This window comes from Coregonus clupeaformis, chromosome 20 (assembly GCF_020615455.1).
Source record: "Coregonus clupeaformis isolate EN_2021a chromosome 20, ASM2061545v1, whole genome shotgun sequence".
In the NCBI taxonomy this organism is placed as follows: domain Eukaryota; kingdom Metazoa; phylum Chordata; class Actinopteri; order Salmoniformes; family Salmonidae; genus Coregonus; species Coregonus clupeaformis.
In genome coordinates, this window is record NC_059211.1 from 24,302,272 (window position 1) to 24,319,861 (window position 17,590).

Below are 17,590 nucleotides of genomic sequence, written 5' to 3' on the forward strand. Positions count from 1 at the left end.
GATTGGGGGTGAAGGGGGGGGGCAGGGAGTGAAATAGTGCCCGTTTCCAGCGGAAGCAAGCGTCTAGCCCCTGCCCATAACAGGCACGGTTGTAGCTCTGCAGTAACGCTGCTCAGTGCGTGGAACACACACACACACACACACACACACACACACACACACAATGCCAGCGGACTGTGTGAGGAGAATGGGGGCGGGCAGGGGACAGGGCCACCCTTGTGATGGGTGAGACTTACTAGGCCAGAGCGGGTGAGAATCTGGCTAGCGCTCAGTACCTCCTCCTCAGACGACTCGTCCGTGTCCTCCTGGTTGGTGAGGTTGAGGCTGGGCGTGCTCCCGGTGTACTGGCACTCCTGCAGGGACGGCGTGTCCCCGTCTCCCTCCCCCTTGTCCATGCTGTCCAGGGAGCGCCGACGCACGCCCCAATTGAAGTTGTCCATGCTCTCCCCCTGCAGGACACCCAAGGAAACAACAGTCAGATACCAGTAGAACTAACTGAAGTTTGAGATAGCGGAGAAAATGTGGATGAATCACAACAGCACAAGTACAAGACCAAACACAAGAAAACACAACAATGTATGCCACTAACACGTCACATCTAAAGAGCTGTGTATGCAGTAATGGGAAGTGGAGGAGATGACACCTATTCTTTCAGGCTGTTTGACCTAATCACTTCAAGTGCAGACTACATTGATCATGAACCAAAAAAGTATTTGTGGCATGCTTCATTGGCTGTCTGTTTCTACACAGACAAAACAGGTGCTTCTACAGGATGACAACAATCACATGACTGACAGAGTGACACCAGGGCAGTTAGGAGGGCAGCTTTAAAAGGCTCCTGCTGGCCCAAACGTACCTGGAACTCCTTGTGGCGGGAAAAGAGAAAAGGTAACAAGTGGGTTAGAAAGAGTAGGTAGTAGGGACAGTTATAGGACATGGAAGAAAAGTCATACCAAGAACTGTACAAACACACACAGATGTTAAGACACACGCTCAGACGTATTTGAGCGCACGATCACACACGCACTGAATGAAACCATTTATTGTCACCAATCAACAACATGATCTGAAATGATGGTGCAATAGCAGAGACTATTGTAAATGATCCTATACAAGACATTAAAAAGTAAGAGGTGTGTGTGTGTGTGTGTGTGTGTGTGTGTGCGCACAGATGGCTCCTTCTACTGTACAGTAAATCACCCCTCACCTCAGCATCCTCCAGCTCCACGTCCAGGAAATCAAAGTCCTTGAAGACTCCAAACTGCTGCTCACTTCCTGCATCTTCTTCCTGCACATCCTCCTCCCTCACCACCTCCTCCACCGTGGGGATCAGACTGGTCTGCTGGTCACCTGAGTCCAGGTCCTCGTTGGATGAGAACACCACCTAAACACACACAGAGAAAGATAGAACAGTTATGGTAAACGGGTTCAATAACCACATGGAGGGATGGCTGGGATATATTCTGTTGAAGTTGATCACTAGTCATGCTCGCTCACAGTTTGACATGCCAGGTGTCTTACAGAAGGATTCTTGGGAATGCCAGACTCGGGACCACACAGAGAGAGAACGTTCATGAGCTTCTCTCTGGTTCTCCTCTGAAATAAGACGACAATTAAATATTAACAAACAAATAAGACATTTAAACATCATATCAAACCTCATTGTAACATATCCAATGGCTGTAAGTACCTGAGAGAGTTGAGGCCTCTTCCAGCTGACAGGCACCAGGCCATTGGAGTTGGATCCAGAGGAGGTGGAGGATGTGCTCCGGGTCACAGCGATGACCTGCGGCTTCCCATTCCGCCCTGCAGCTGTGCGCTGGTCCCCATACTTATGCCCTATGATGGGCGTCTGGGGGTCAAAGGTTACACCAGTTAATAATCTAGATTCTACAGGTCTGATACATTTTTTTAAAAAGGTAGGGCTGAAGGTAAAAGGTGAGTGAAAGAAAAATGGAAAGAGTGAAAAACTGAAAAAATAAGAATCGGAGAAGGACGAAAAGATGAGAAAAATAAGAGGGTGCAGAGATCAGGACAGAGGTCAGGACAGAGGTCAGGACAGAGGTCAGGACAGTACTTTTTAAAATTGTATTTAACATTTATTTTACTGAAATAAAACATTTTACAAGAGAGACCTGGCCAAACTAGCAGCACATAAAGTTTAATACAAAGACATGTTACAACATAAAACAAAGCACTACAGTTCATAAACACATTGAGCAGGCAAGACTTCACCTCTGAGATGTCGAAGTGGAAGTCCAGTGTCTTGCCAGGTAGCTCTTTAGAAGAGTTGTTGAAGATGCGAGTGAAGGCAATCTCTGGGGATCCAGAGGACTCTGTGCTGTAGGAGCGCTGCACCTCGTCTGGCACCACCAGGCTGGCCGACCTAGACACCACCAGCTTCAGAATGTTCTGGGCCTCTTTCCAGTATGGGCTCTGGGGAACACACAGGATCAAACACAGAGGTGGCGTTGGTTAATTGTCAATAAGAGGATTTCATGGTTTTTTAATGGGATAAAAGCACACCTCTGTTCTAGGGAAGGTTAAGAAATGTATTGTCTTTCACCTTAAACTATCCGATTCTAAGCCTATCCACAGATGTGAAGGAACAAAATGTCTAGTCAGTGCCCCCATGATACTGTATTGGATCCTACTCGGACCAGGCTGCCATCCCTTACAAGCAACCTTGAAAAAACGGATTGAGGTCTTAATTCAAACACACACACTAAATAAATAATCTACAATACAAAAGCACCCACTGCTGTGGTGGTCGGTAAGTGGAGAATTTTCCTGAGGCTGGGTGAGGGAGGGTAGGAGTGGTAGTCAGGCCAGCTGAAGAGCCCAGGGGTCAGAGCTCGTAAAAGGCTCCTCCATAAAGAGCTGTGGCTGGCTGGCTGTGTCCAAATGGCCTGAGATCCATGACCTGCTTTTATATACTATTCTTCAAGTGCATCACTCTGTAGAGGGAGTCATTCTGGCTTTCTCCCTCACACATTCACACCAAAGGTTCTATCTGCTGAAATGAACGAACCACGTGACACACACAGTACATTCTGTGTCAGACACCTTTATTTCTGTATCGGCCAATTCACATTCATTATTTTCTCTCAATCCTCTCAGAGATGGGAGGCTTTAAGAGTGTCAGAGTGCGGAGCTGAATTTGAAAAAGAGAAACCAGGTCTGTCTCACCTGGACATATTTGCTGATGATCTTCATGATCTCCAGGTTGAACTGTTTGACGGGCGCAGCCGACAGATCAATGTGACTCAGCAGGCTGTAGATGATCTGTAACAGGGACTGCTGCATGCTGGGTAGGCCCTTCTCCAGCAACTGAGGGTGAGAGGGGAAGGGTTAGGAATAGGCTCTCACAACCACCATCATGGGTTGGATGTTGGACATCTTCTTACCAGCTGATCAGTAATTAACACGGCTGACCTGTCATAATAACAAAATAAGTTACTGTAAATGTAAATTAACCAGAGGCCATGGACTGACTATGCAAATAAGTTGTCAGCTTTGATTCTCCTCATTACCTCTATGAAGGCTGGTGTTGCGGGTGCTTACCTCTGCCAGGTATGTGACCAGATTTAAGGTGATCTCAGAGAAGGCATCGTGTAGGTAACGACACACCACGTTGATCCAGTTGGTGCAGTCTCTGGAGTAGCTGTGTGTGCTGTACAGGCTCATCATGTGGGCCAGGTTAGACAGCGTGGCTGACTTCTCCTCGGCACACACCTTGGCTATCTTATCAGCCGTCTCCTTGCAGAACGGAGTGGGGCTGTCAAAGTGCTGGATGAGGTGAGGCAGCAGGCACAGGATATTCAGAGGAAAACCTACAAGGAGACAGCAACAGACGACATCAAGATCAAGTGAATCTCGATCTCCTGAGGTAACACAGGAAGAGAAACAGGTCTAGACCCATCAGCAAGCTCCAGCAAGTCCTAGGGGGTTTAGTGGCATTTACCAAGCATGAAGCCAGGAACTTGTGCTAGATAAAAATCAATAAGATCAATACCTGCTCTCTTACCTGCCACCTTGGAGGGGTCGACCAGTGTGTGGCGGGAGACGCTGATGAGCTTGCTGAGCAAGTGGATGGTGAGCTCCTGGGTGGAGGCTGATGTAAAACCCTTGAGGAAGAGCTGCAGCAGACCAGGGAAGCTGTACCATTTCAGCTTGGCCTGCACTGTTTCCAGCCTCTCCCTGCTGTCTGCGTTCTCCAGGGGCAGCTGGCCCAGTAGCTTGTTGAGCAGCCGCAGGGCCAGCAGGTACTCAAACTCATAGTCCGACTCCAGGAGGGAGGCTGCTATCCAGAACACCGTGGCCATCAGGTTGGTGGGGTCCACAGGAGGGATGGCCTCCCCCCCAGGACCCCCTCCTCCACCCTCCCGCAACGACGACAAGCTCTGTGTTCGGGCTAGGTTGCCATGGCTGCCACCCAGCCGGTCGGCGATATCTAGGGTGTTGCTGCGGCGACGGTCGCCCTTGCGTTCACCCATGAGGCTGGCGCGGAGGGAGTTGCTGCGGGCGTGGCCGTGGGGGTAGTGGCCGTGGTGAAACAGACCCCCACTACTCAGGTTCAGCTGGCCCGTGCTCTTCCTATTGGCTGCAAACTTAGCCCCCAGCAGCTGCTCATGGGCAGAGACCCTACAGGATAAGAAATTACAATCTGAGTATTTCACTAGCACTGGGTTTTAGACAGTCTCAAAGATGTGTGTGTTGAGAAAGTGTGAATGCATGTGTGTGTTTCCTGAGAGAGTGCGTTGAAAAAGAGTGTGGATGTATCAGATATTGAATTGGTCAGTGCTTACTTCGCCAAGGCAGTGAGGAGGTCATAATTCTTGACGGTGTCAGCGAGAGTGTCGATCCCTGACTCCAGAGTCAGCAGCAGCTCGATAACAAAACCCTGAGGAGACAGAGGAGCAGAGGTCAACCACCCAGACAGACAGACCCCTCATACTGCAGTACCCAGTGGCTGCTGCTTCCTAATGGGGCTGCTGATCCACACTGATCCCAGGTCAGAGTGGCTGATCCCTCTGGAGCGTAGTGCCTGTTCAAACTGCGACACTCTCTGATCTGAGATCAGAAGTTAGTAATAACAGTAATAGAGAAGATAGCCCAAAGGCCATATTTAAAGGTGGTTGTCTTGATACAGGTGGGGGTGTAGCTCACCTGTGCCTCCTCTCCAGGGTCGCCCACTGTCTCTACAAGACGTGAGAGGACATCAGAAAGCGTGGCGGCTGTGAGGGGTTGTTTGAGAGCCCTGAAGATCTGGAAGGAGCGCCCTGCATAGTGACGAGACGAGCAGGACAGAGCAGTCTGCAGCGCTACCTCACTCAGCAACTGCTCCAGCTGGAAACCTGATTAACAAACACACAGATATATTTAATATCAAAACGCAGAGATGTTACAGACAAATTAGAATAGAGGGATAATTCATGCTAATCAACAATGGTTGATATAAATCTATTTTTGTGGAGTGCTAACAAATGTGGACAGGACAGTCAGTTGTTGAAAGACAATACAGTAGAAGGAGATAAGGAACAGACTTTAATAAAACACACTGACCTGACTGAGACTGTTTGAAGACTGTCACTACATGTCTGAGGAACACACTCAGCTGGTCAGCACTCTTTATGTTGGGGTTCTTGGGCGACACGTCCTCATGGTTCCACAGGGGCCCCCGCTTTCTGCAGGACAGAAAGACAGAATCAGGACAGGAAACTAGGGAAGTCAGAACTATCATCACACAACACATCCAACTCTGATATTCTCTTCCCAAAAGGTAAAAACAAATTGTATTATCACACGCAAACACATGCAATTGAGAAATACCCCATCCTTTCAGACATGGCTGCAAGCGTGAGACCAGATACATGGATTGGATGAAGAAGTTAGTCATGAGGGTAAATCACACAAGACAAATAACTGATATATACAGCTATGACAGAATACATAAATTCCCAAGTAAATGCAGTCTCAGGTACTCACCTGGAGGTGACAAACTCGATGAGGGCCTTGACCTTCTCATCCTGCTCGGCGATGACGTCCACCTCGTTAATTAGGGTGGGGGTGAGGTGAGGCAGGGGGGTTCCTCCTGCACCCAGGCTGATGCTGGACGAAGTGGAGCTGGAGCTCAGGCCTGAGTCTGTCATAGGAGATGGCTGATAGTCTGGCACAACGTCACACATTCCTGCATGAGTAACACACAAGCACATGAGAACAGCGATTCATGGCTGACAAATCGCTATAAACTTGAGATAAACACACATCTATGAGATTTCACACACTGATCTGTGAAGACAGGAGAGCAAATGAGGACATGGATCTCTGCTGCCCCCTCCTGATCTTATTGGACAATACAGAACTAGACAAAGGGATATTTCTGTTCTTTAGCTAAACTACTCAGATCTTTGCAGAGCGCTACTGACCTGTGAGGTTGAACTCGTGGGGCGGTGGCTTCACCGTCAGCACCTTGGGGTCGTTGTACTCCCGGTTGCGCAGTAGCACAGAGGCCAGGGATTGGACGCTGCTGTTGGTTCCCTGGACGACCAGCAGGTGAAGCAGTAGGCGTTTGCAGTGCTCGTAGACCTCAGGGTGCTGGTGGTCCAACCCTGGCGGAAGAAATAAGGGACTGGTGAGAAATCTATTCCATAAACATGAACACTGGCAAATGAAGAGTTTGTTTTGCCTGTAAATTAAGCATCTAAGGACAAGTATACATCACTCAAGTTGTAATCAGCCAGCTGTATTAAGGTGAGCGGTGAGTTACCTATGAAGATGGAGTGCAGCAGGAGGTGAAGGTAGGCGCTCCACTCCACTTTGACCCCATGGTCCACTATGAGGTCAGTCAGTAGGATGATAGCTATGTTACACCTGAGAAACACCACACCAGAGAGTCAGCTGGGTCAGGGAAGAGGTCATACAGACAGGTCAGAGGTCAAGTGGAGGGGGTAGAGGTTACCTGTGGATGGGTACTCCAGGGGTGTTGGTCTCTGGCAGGTAGTCCACCAGAGGGGACCAGCAGCCCCCTGTGGGAGGGAAAGGGAGGGGCTCGGGACGGTTGTGGTCCATCACCTTCAGACGCCAGTTAGCATACAGTGGCATGGAGTCACCTGGACAAAACAGGGGATTATCACACCTGTGGCAACATGGATGTGTGTACATATAAAGCATAAAGTAAGAATAGTATGGCTGGGTGGAGGGTCTCTTACTCTTCTCCTCCTCATAGGATCCTCCAGAGCTGCTGCTGTAGCGAGACTCCAGGCGGTGGTGCTGACGGTTCAGGTTACTGTTCAGACCACTGTAGATGTCCAGATGGGTGTAACTGCAGAGAACAGAGAGAGACAGCTGTAGTCTCACAGGTCGGTCGGTCGGTCGGTCTCGGTCTGTGTGTGTGTGTGAACATGTTGTGTATGAATCTCATACCTGTCGTCCATGTTGGGGTCTTTGTTCTTGCTGCTGTCATGGTGACCGTCGGTCCCTGGCACCATGGTGTTACTGCTGGAGGTGGTTCCTGTGGACAGAGATCGGGAAAGGCATCTAGGAACTATGGCAACAAGGTTTAGGAGGAACATGACAAAATGTTATGACATTATGACAGTCATACATACACTCCAAAAGTCCATGAGGAAGTAGATGGGGGAATAAGTACCATAGAAACATCAAGCATCTATTTTATATCCCAGGACAGTGGGGCTATAACATAGAGGAGGGACATGTATAGAAGACAGCGGACAGTGTGATATATACCTGCTGAGGTGACGGAGGGGATCTTGTAGCTGGAGGTGATGCGGTAGTAGGGAGGGTTGTCCATGTGAGTGACAGCAGAGCTCACTGGGTCTGTCAGGTCCAGCTCACACATCAGCTCCTCCAGCAGCTGCATAGTCTTATCCCTGCCCAGGTACACCACCACACGCTTCACCTGAGGACACACACACATAAACACACGTGTTTTAACACACATTTGAGATAACCAAATAATGGTTGGATATGGGAGGTGTGTGAGGGAGAGAGGATAGTGTGTGCAAACTGGACTTACATAGGGCAGGAGGCTGGGCTCACTGTTGACCCCTGACATGCTGATGAGGAAATGCAGGATGATCTTCAGGTTCTTTGGCCAGCTATCTGCCAGTGTGGTCCACACGTTCTCTATCTCTGACCACGCAAACTCATCCCCGTACTGCATATACAAGAGCAATACAGTTCAAACACAGTGAATTTCGTGTGTGTGTATGTGTGTGTGTGGTGTTAGGTTGCGGTCGTACCTTGGCAGTCATGAACATGAGGTTGTTGAGCACCATGGTGGTGGCGTGCGGGGAGCCCCAGCCCTCCCCTCGGAGCCAACGGCGGCTGTTGACCATCATCATATCACGCTCGTGGGCGTCCTCCTCATCCTCACAGACGGGGGTCTCCTCCTGTCGCCGTGGCGACGGCTTGAAGTCCACCAGCTCCACGTTGTTCATCCAGGGCAGGAGGTAGTGCAGCATCACCTGGCGACCACCAGGGTGTGCTGTCTGGATGCGCTGGCTCACCTCTGGGGTAGAAAACAGCACAGTCACCACATCAATAAGAGTCAAATCTGTACCAAATGCCAAAGCTATTGCTGCAGGCCTGAATCTCAAATGACAGACTATTTCCCTTATAGAGCACTACCTTGACCAGAATGTCATTTAAGATTTGCCTAATGAGGCAGATGACTATGTGACAGTGTGTGATGTGTGTGTGTAACAGTGCAGACCTGAGAAGATGGGCAGGGTGAGCTCTGGGTATGTCCTGGCCAGCTCCTCAGACAGCTGGTAGTAGGAGACAGAGTAGAGGTGTGGCAGCGGGGAGGGAGGGGTCAGGATCCCATCTGTTCTCTGGATGTCCAGTTTATGAGCGTAACGGAAGAGCTTGGGCTCCAAAATCTGGGGAACAGAACCACACAGAGAAAAATCACATTTAGTAAATACTGGACTAAAGCCAGCTGACACGGGCAGTATATAAACATGGTGTCCAGGAATGTGTCAAACCAACCTGCAGCAGCTGCATGGCCACCTCATAGATATCTCTGGATGAATCAGCCGCCTTGAACAGGATCAGATTCAGCAGCACCACAGTGTCAAACTGGTAATCCCTGTAAAGCATATGATATTAATCATATTAGAAGATTATGGATTACAGCATTTCAGTTTAATACACAGAGAAACACAAACACGCACTATAATCAGAGTAATAAATCGGAGACGTGCCTGTTGTGAAAGACATTGGCGATGGCCCTGAAGCAGCCGGCAGCCACGCGGCGTGAGCCAGTGTAGCAGCGGTCCACAGCCCAAAACATCAGGTTATTCTGGTCTGGGTTCAGCTCCAACAGCAGCATCACCGCCTCACAGCCCAACTGGTGCACCTGCAGGGGGGAGACAGACACCATCAGGGACCATTAGCACAAGCCCTCCATATACACTGCACTCAGTGAGGCACCTCAAGAGTCAAGCCATTTCCTTTCCTTCATCCGCACCACTAAATAATTAAATTGTGAAAGTTTAGTCTTATACTGCTTTGCGATCAAATCAGTGCAGATGAAGGACAGTAGGTGGTAATCAAGGAATGGTTTAAGCCCAGCAGTGAGGCTGCAGTGCTCTTCTCTTACCTTTCTGTCCTGAGAGTCCAGGATGTTGTCCAGCCACTTGTAGAGATAACCATCAGAGGAGAGGCCTACGTTATCAGCCACTGGACCACAGCACAACACTGCAGACATGGCCTACAAGGTAAACACACCCACAGTAGACAAACATTTACCACATCCTGACTCAGAAGTGTTTAGAGTGTGTGTGAACAGCTGGTTGTACCTTGAGAGCACAGTACTGGTGTCGGTTGATCTGCATGTTGCGGTCGCTGTAGCGGTCCAGTGGGGTGAACATGATGCTGAAGGGCCCGGCCCAGTGGCTGAACAACATGAACAGACTGTGTCTTAGAGACTGCTGGGGGAAGATAGTCCTCCTCTGGTGCACTGGTGGGAATACACACAGAGATGTCAAACAAAAATGGACAAAACACACATATACAGAATTTTACACTTTGTAGTGTGTGTGTGTGTGTGTGTGTGTGTGTGTGTGTGTGTGTGTGTGTGTGTGTGTGTAGTACCTGGGACGTTCTGAATGATGTTAGCCACCAGAGCACTGAAGTGGCAACGGATGTCTTTAAGCGTATCTGAGTCTTTGTCATTCTCAGCCTCCAGCAGCTGTCTCGTCAGATCCACATACTCCAACAGTATTGAGTTCAGAGAGTGACTCTCCCCGTCCAGACCTCCACTCACCCTGCACACACACAGCGGGTAAACGACAGGGGTCAGTAAATTCAAAGATGGAAGGTCCATGATTCTTTACTAGGATACTATAACCATATGTAGTTATTTCTCTATTAGGGCATCTGGCCTGGTTTCCACTCACGTCTGACTGATGACACCAGCATCAGCCAGCAGCTCAAAGATCCGGACCAGCTGGACCCTCAGGATGTCACGACGCCTGCGTCGCTTCATGTTCTGCAACAAGAGAGGAGAAGAGTCAGTACTGAGCAGGGCCAGTGTTGTAGGTAGTACAGTGTTTTGATGTTCGATACATGAATGAGATGCGAGGGGCTCAGTGAGCTGCACCCACCTCAGGTCTTCTCTCCAGAGCCTCCTTAATGATGGGGTTCAGTTCCTCTATCAACTCTCTGGAAGACAATAGAAGTTAAGGTAAACATGCCCACACACACTTACTCACCCATTACATACTGTACCTACTAACCAAATAACCCCAAACCAGGACATATTCAAATATGCAAATTCAACCACAGGCAACTCAAAACAACAAAGATATGACTATCAGCCACATGCACACAGGGGGGCGGCTCCCTCACCTGAAGGCCACAGGGTTGGTCCTGCCAAGCCCCAGGACGAGTGACTCAGTGATGTCCATGCTCTCAGAGCGCATCATTGGGACAACGTGTTTGAACAGGGATGAGGGGGACGGAGTGCCAATAATCTAGATACACACAAAGATCACAAATCGATATGACAACTCAAATCATTTCTAAAATCTCTAACTAAAGGAAATAAATATAGTAAAAAAAATATGCTATTTTTTCAACTTGGCATAGGAATGATCATTGACCGCACCCACGTAAAAACTTTGCAAAATGTATAGAATTTTTTTGGGATAGGGGGTCACTACAGGGTCATGCCCTCTGACCTTTGAGTCGTAGCTGTAGCCGCTGTCCGGCGTGGACGCCAGCGTCTCAGGCGGGGAGCAGCGGACGGAGCCAGAGGTGGAGGAGGAGGAGGAAGAGTTGGGGGAGGAGGTGGCTGAGCTACAACAGAGGATCAGGTAGTTCCTCCACAGCCCCAGGTACGAGTCACTACTGCTGCTCAGGCTGTTCAGCTTCTTAGCATTTATAGGGCTGCTGCAGGGGCACAGGTCAAAGATTAATAACAGGCAGGTGGTATTAGAATATTACTGCCACATATACACATACAACCTACATACACACATTATAAAAAGACAGGCACCAACTCTCGTCATCACAGGGCTCATATCCATATACAGCTGAGAGATCTATTAGGATGATGTTATCCACAATCACAAGCCGAGTCTCCAGTGATGGTGTTCACCGTACGGTCACCATAGACGAACCGGTGACATCATCCAGCACGCTAATGAGCAGACTGCAACCACATCCATTCTAAGTGCCTTTTTACAACCTAAAATGTAACGTGCACACACACACACACACACACACGAGAGCCACATTTACAGAGTAAGGCCTAGAGACATACTTGATATCCACTTGTGGAGAGAGCAGCTGTAGGCGTGTGTAGGCGAACATCCAGGCGTAGTTGAGTGCAGTGGGGCAGTGCTTGGGCAGGTGCTCCTGGCGCAGGTAGCTGGACAGGCTGATGACCCAGGGGTCCTGGCCCTGCGTCACGTGGGCAAACACCCAGATGTGTGATGGGCTGACAACGTCAAACTGGTGGCTGATGGGAGACGAGCTCCATTCTGCCAGTGTCTGCAGGTCGATACCGCTGGGGCAGTATAGCAGGTTGGTCTGCAGGGGAGAGGGGAGAATGGGGGTCAGGGTGTGTGTGTGTGTATGTGTGTGTGTGTACTGTATTACACAACAGCTTTGTCATTCTTACCTGGTCAGCTCCTGTGAGATGGATGAAGCTCTCCAGCACAGAAGCACTTAGTCTGTCCATCACATCTATGGCCAACTCCTCATCTCCCTGAGAGAGACAGACAGAAACCATGAATGTGAGTCTCTTGCACCTTACTTGAGGTTACTTTAGAAACACTGCATCTCATTCTTTTTGTCACTTTTAGATCCCCATCTATCAGCGAGTTGGTAGTTACCTTGGCGATGCCCAGAGCGGTGTGCAGGGCTCGGACCTCTTTGAGGACATTAACAGCCAGCCTCCGAGTGGCGGGGCGGCAGCTGCACAGCACCACCAGTGCCAGGCCCTCCACCACGTGCAGCACCCCCCACAGAGGAGAGCGCTCCAGGGGCAGAGACGGCCCGCTGCCAGGGCCCTGCTGGAGCACACACACAAACAGACAGAGTTACTTTCTCACACAAACCCAAGTCAAAATACACAATAACCCTACTACTACTACAGTACAGAGCAAGGAGTTAGAAAACCTTTCCTTGTACAGAGTTAAAAACACACAGAACAGACCACAATGTAACCGGACAAAAAGAGATGCCATAGCTATCCACTCTCCACCCACCTTGTTGCTGGTCTGGACGGCCTGCCTCCACTGGCTGATGAGCTGCAGCAGCATCTTGATGGCGTTGTCTAGCAGCGTGGGGTGGACGTCAGTGACCTCACGCACAATGAAGTAGACAAAGCCAGAGAGCACGTCCTCCCTCCACTCTGGGAAGTCCACCATCAAGGCCTGCAGGGTGGTGAAGGCCAGGCCACGCAGCTCCTCATCCATGTGGATGGTCAGCCTGAGGAGGAGGAGACACAGGTCAAACAGTCACAAACAGAGCTTTTTAAAGACCGCTTTCGCAGTCCTTCCTAGTGATGCAGAAAATAAAAGCCCCATTGCTTTGTTCTTCAATTACTCCCAGAAAGAGGTTGTACATGTGAAGGAGTGGGGTCCTTACTTGGCTAGCAGCTCGATGAGGTCCTGTCTGCTCATACCGTCTGGGATCAGTCTGGGGATGGCCGCCACACACGTACGGAATAGATCGATCTTTGGCTTCCTCTCCCCCCTGCAACACAACACACAGTTTACAAACGTGTAAAGGACACACACACAGTAAAACACCCATGTTATGGGTCACATACAGTGCTTTCAGAAAATATTCAGACCCCTTGCCCTTTCCCCATTTTGTTACGTTACAGCCTTATTCTAAAATTAATTCAATTGTTTTTTCCCCCTCAATACCCCATAATGACAAAGCAAAAACTGGTTTTTAGAAATGTTTGCTAATATACAGTGGGGGAAAAAAGTATTTAGTCAGCCACCAATTGTGCAAGTTCTCCCACTTAAAAAGATGAGAGAGGCCTGTAATTTTCATCATAGGTACACGTCAACTATGACAGACAAATTGAGATTTTTTTCCTCCAGAAAATCACATTGTAGGGTTTTTAATGAATTTATTTGCAAATTATGGTGGAAAATAAGTATTTGGTCACCTACAAACAAGCAAGATTTCTGGCTCTCACAGACCTGTAACTTCTTCTTTAAGAGGCTCCTCTGTCCTCCACTCGTTACCTGTAGTAATGGCACCTGTTGGAACTTGTTATCAGTATAAAAGACACCTGTCCACAACCTCAAACAGTCACACTCCAAACTCCACTATGGCCAAGACCAAAGAGCTGTCAAAGGACACCAGAAACAAAATTGTAGACCTGCACCAGGCTGGGAAGACTGAATCTGCAATAGGTAAGCAGCTTGGTTTGAAGAAATCAACTGTGGGAGCAATTATTAGGAAATGGAAGACATACAAGACCACTGATAATCTCCCTCGATCTGGGGGCTCCACGCAAGATCTCACCCCGTGGGGTCAAAATGATCACAAGAACGGTGAGCAAAAATCCCAGAACCACACAGGGGGACCTAGTGAATGACCTGCAGAGAGCTGGGACCAAAGTAACAAAGCCTACCATCAGTAACACACTACGCCCGGCAGGACTCAAATCCTGCAGTGCCAGACGTGTCCCCCTGCTTAAGCCAGTACATGTCCAGGCCCGTCTGAAGTTTGCTAGAGTGCAATTGGATGATCCAGAAGAGGATTGGGAGAATGTCATATGGTCAGATGAAACCAAAATAGAACTTTTTGGTAAAAACTCAACTCGTCGTGTTTGGAGGACAAAGAATGCTGAGTTGCATCCAAAGAACACCATACCTACTGTGAAGCATGGGGGTGGAAACACATGCTTTGGGGCTGTTTTTCTGCAAAGGGACCAGGACGACTGATCCGTGTAAAGGAAAGAATGAATGGGGCCATGTATCGTGAGATTTTGAGTGAAAACCTCCTTCCATCAGCAAGGGCATTGAAGATGAAACGTGGCTGGGTCTTTCAGCATGACAATGATCCCAAACAAACCGCCTGGGCAACGAAGGAGTAGCTTCGTAAGAAGCATTTCAAGGTCCTGGAGTGGCCTAGCCAGTCTCCAGATCTCAACCCCATAGAAAATCTTTGGAGGGAGTTGAAAGTCCGTGTTGCCCAGCGACAGCCCCAAAACATCACTGCTCTAGAGGAGATCTGCATGGAGGAATGGGCCAAAATACCAGCAACAGTGTGTGAAAACTTACAGAAAACGTTTGACCTGGGTCATTGCCAACAAAGGGTATATAACAAAGTATTGAGAAACTTTTGTTATTGACCAAATACTTATTTTCCACCATAATTTGCAAATAAATTCATTAAAAACCCTACAATGTGATTTTCTGGATTTTTTCCCCTCATTTTGTCTGTCATAGTTGACGTGTACCGATGATGAAAATTACAGGCCTCTCATCTTTTTAAGTGGGAGCACTTGCACAATTGGTGGCTGACTAAATACTTTTTTTCCCCCACTGTATACAAATAAAAAAAATGGAAATATCAAATTTACATAAGTATTCAGACCCTTTACTCAGTACTTTGTTGAAGCACCTTTGGCAGTGATTACAGCATCGAGTCTTCTTGGGTATGACGCTACAAGCTTGGCACACCTGTATTTGGGGAGTTTCTCCCATTCTTCCCTGCAGATCCTCTCAAGCTCTGTCAGGTTCGATGGGGAGCGTTGCTGCACAGCTATTCTCAGGTGTCTCCAGAGATGTTAGATCGGGTTCAAGCCCGGGCTCTGGCTGGGCCACTCAAGGACATTCAGACACTTGTCCCGAAGCCACTCCTTCGTTGTCTTGGCTGTGTGCTTAGGGTCGTTGTCCTGTTGGAAGGTGAGTGAACCTTCGCCTCAGTCTGAGGACCTGAGCGCTCTGGAGCAGGTTTTCATCAAGGATCTCTGTACTTTGCTCCATTCATCTTAGTCTCCCAGTCCCTGCCGCTGAACAACATCCCCACAGCATGATGCTACCACCACCATGCTTCACCGTAGGGATGGTGCCAGGTTTCCTCCAGACGTGACGCTTGGCATTCAGGCCAAAGAGTTCAATCTTGGTTTCATCAGACCAGAGAATCTTGTTTTTCACGGTATGAGAGTCTTTAGGTGCCTTTTGGCAAACTCCAAGCGGGCTGTCATGTGCCTTTTACTGAGGAGTGGCTTCCGTCTGGCCACTACCATAAAGGCCTGATTGGTGGAGTGCTGCAGAGATGGTTGTTCACCTCCCTGACCAAGGCCCTTCTCCCCCGATTCCTCAGATTGGCCGGGCAGCCAGCTCTAGGAAGAGTCTTGGTGATTCCAAACTTATTCCATTTAAGAATGGAGGCCACTGTGTTCTTGGGGACCTTCAATGCGGCATATTTTTTTTGGTACCCTTCCCCAGATCTGTGCCTCGATACAATCCAGTCTCGGAGCTCTACGGCCAATTCCTTCGACCTCATGGTTTGGTTTTTGCTCTGACATGCCCTGTCAACTGTGGGACCTTATATAGACAGGTGTGTGCCTTTCCAAATCATGTCCAATCAATTGAATTTACCACAGGTGGACTCCAATCCAGTTATAGAAACATCTCAAGGATGATCAATGGAAACAGGATGCACCTGAGCTCAATTTCGAGTCTCATAGCAAAGGGTCTGAATACTTATCTGAATACTTATGTACATAAAGGTATCTGTTTTAGTTTTTTTATACATTTGCAAAAAATTCTTAAAACCTGTTTTCGCTTTGTCATTATGGGGTATTGTGTATAGATTGCTGAGGATTATTCTTTTATTTAATCCATTTTAGAATAGGGCTGTAACGTAACAAAATGTGGAAAAAGTCAATGGGACTGAATACTTTCCGAAGGCACTGTATATTTTAAGTCAGAGAGGCACTTACGTGATCATATCCTCAGGCTCCTTATTGGACATCTGGACGTTGGTCATGCTCATGGAGCGCCCTACCTCCTTGTCCAGGTGACGCAGGATGTTGTCCAGGGCCTTCCTCACTGCTGGGTAGTACAGTGACATGCCTACAAACACACACATATTCATTACTCTCACACTACACACTGGACCCTAAAATGACCCACTCCCATAAGCTTATTTATTTATTTGATACATGTATTTGACAGGTAGAGTGCACAATAATCAACATTTCAGGTTCAACATCAATGTAAAATTGCCAGAGTTAGCAACAAAGCTAGTCATGTAGGAGTCATATGGCCCGTTGTGATGGGGACGGAGCTCAGAGGTGTTGACCTACCGATGACCTTGGCCTCCTCGTCAGTGAGGGTGGTGGCGAGGAAGATCTTCTTGACCCGCAGGGTGTTTCCTGAGGGCATGTTGGCCCCTGTTGTGGGCATGGGCGGTTCCCCGTCCTTCTGCTGAAGACTGTCAGCTATCACCAGGAAGGCCCTCAGGCCAATATTCATCCTCTGAGAGCAAGAAAGAGAGAGAGAGAGAGAGAGAGAGAGAGAGAGAGAGAGAGAGAGAGAGAGAGAGAGAGAGAGAGAGAGAGAGAGAGAGAGAGAGAGAGAGAGAGAGAGAGAGAGAGAGAGAGAGAGAGAGAGAGAGAGAGAGAGAGAGAGAGAGAGAGAGAGAGAGAGAGAGAGAGAGAGAGAGAGAGAGAGAGAGAGAGAGAGAGAGAGAGAGAGAGAGAGAGAGAGAGAGAGAGAGAGAGAGAGAGAGAGAGAGAGAGAGAGAGAGAGAGAGAGAGAGAGAGAGGAGAGAGAGAGAGAGAGAGAGGAGAGAGAGAGAGAGAGAGAGAGAGAGAGAGAGAGAGAGAGAGAGAGAGAGAGAGAGAGAGAGAGAGAGAGAGAGAGAGAGAGAGAGAGAGAGAGAGAGAGAGAGAGAGAGAGAGAGAGAGAGAGAGAGAGAGAGAGAGAGAGAGAGAGAGAGAGAGAGAGAGAGAGAGAGAGAGAGAGAGAGAGAGAGAGAGAGAGAGAGAGAGAGAGAGAGAGAGAGAGAGAGAGAGAGAGAGAGAGAGAGAGAGAGAGAGAGAGAGAGAGAGAGAGAGAGAGAGAGAGAGAGAGAG

At 48.7% G+C, this 17,590-nt stretch overlaps 1 protein-coding gene across 6 annotated transcripts in view; it reads right to left on the reverse strand.

Annotated features, from left to right (window-relative positions):
- Window positions 1–17,590, reverse strand: part of fryl (furry homolog, like) — a 65,054-nt gene that overhangs the window by 19,822 nt on the left and 27,642 nt on the right. For 4 of the 6 annotated variants that reach the window (XM_045205427.1, XM_045205429.1, XM_041839127.2 and 1 more), the window contains 37 exons: window positions 16,820–16,991; window positions 16,454–16,586; window positions 13,126–13,233; window positions 12,744–12,966; window positions 12,369–12,548; window positions 12,155–12,241; window positions 11,795–12,063; window positions 11,211–11,421; window positions 10,879–11,003; window positions 10,635–10,692; window positions 10,428–10,519; window positions 10,123–10,295; window positions 9,828–9,988; window positions 9,629–9,739; window positions 9,231–9,385; window positions 9,016–9,115; window positions 8,738–8,906; window positions 8,265–8,533; window positions 8,039–8,179; window positions 7,750–7,921; window positions 7,426–7,513; window positions 7,212–7,324; window positions 6,962–7,112; window positions 6,770–6,873; window positions 6,429–6,611; window positions 5,989–6,190; window positions 5,566–5,687; window positions 5,170–5,357; window positions 4,809–4,903; window positions 4,028–4,644; window positions 3,565–3,833; window positions 3,190–3,330; window positions 2,236–2,436; window positions 1,691–1,852; window positions 1,522–1,596; window positions 1,208–1,384; window positions 237–449 (listed from right to left, as the gene is read on the reverse strand). In XM_045205427.1, the coding sequence (XP_045061362.1) occupies window positions 237–449; window positions 1,208–1,384; window positions 1,522–1,596; window positions 1,691–1,852; window positions 2,236–2,436; window positions 3,190–3,330; window positions 3,565–3,833; window positions 4,028–4,644; window positions 4,809–4,903; window positions 5,170–5,357; window positions 5,566–5,687; window positions 5,989–6,190; window positions 6,429–6,611; window positions 6,770–6,873; window positions 6,962–7,112; window positions 7,212–7,324; window positions 7,426–7,513; window positions 7,750–7,921; window positions 8,039–8,179; window positions 8,265–8,533; window positions 8,738–8,906; window positions 9,016–9,115; window positions 9,231–9,385; window positions 9,629–9,739; window positions 9,828–9,988; window positions 10,123–10,295; window positions 10,428–10,519; window positions 10,635–10,692; window positions 10,879–11,003; window positions 11,211–11,421; window positions 11,795–12,063; window positions 12,155–12,241; window positions 12,369–12,548; window positions 12,744–12,966; window positions 13,126–13,233; window positions 16,454–16,586; window positions 16,820–16,991 (6,210 nt within the window). Of the gene's footprint in view, window positions 1–236; window positions 450–856; window positions 866–1,207; window positions 1,385–1,497; window positions 1,597–1,690; window positions 1,853–2,235; window positions 2,437–3,189; window positions 3,331–3,564; window positions 3,834–4,015; window positions 4,645–4,808; window positions 4,904–5,169; window positions 5,358–5,565; window positions 5,688–5,988; window positions 6,191–6,428; window positions 6,612–6,769; window positions 6,874–6,961; window positions 7,113–7,211; window positions 7,325–7,425; window positions 7,547–7,749; window positions 7,922–8,038; window positions 8,180–8,264; window positions 8,534–8,737; window positions 8,907–9,015; window positions 9,116–9,230; window positions 9,386–9,628; window positions 9,740–9,827; window positions 9,989–10,122; window positions 10,296–10,427; window positions 10,520–10,634; window positions 10,693–10,878; window positions 11,004–11,210; window positions 11,422–11,794; window positions 12,064–12,154; window positions 12,242–12,368; window positions 12,549–12,743; window positions 12,967–13,125; window positions 13,234–16,453; window positions 16,587–16,819; window positions 16,992–17,590 lie in introns of all 6 variants that reach the window. The other 2 variants (XM_045205426.1, XM_045205425.1) reach the window with 2 other exon arrangements.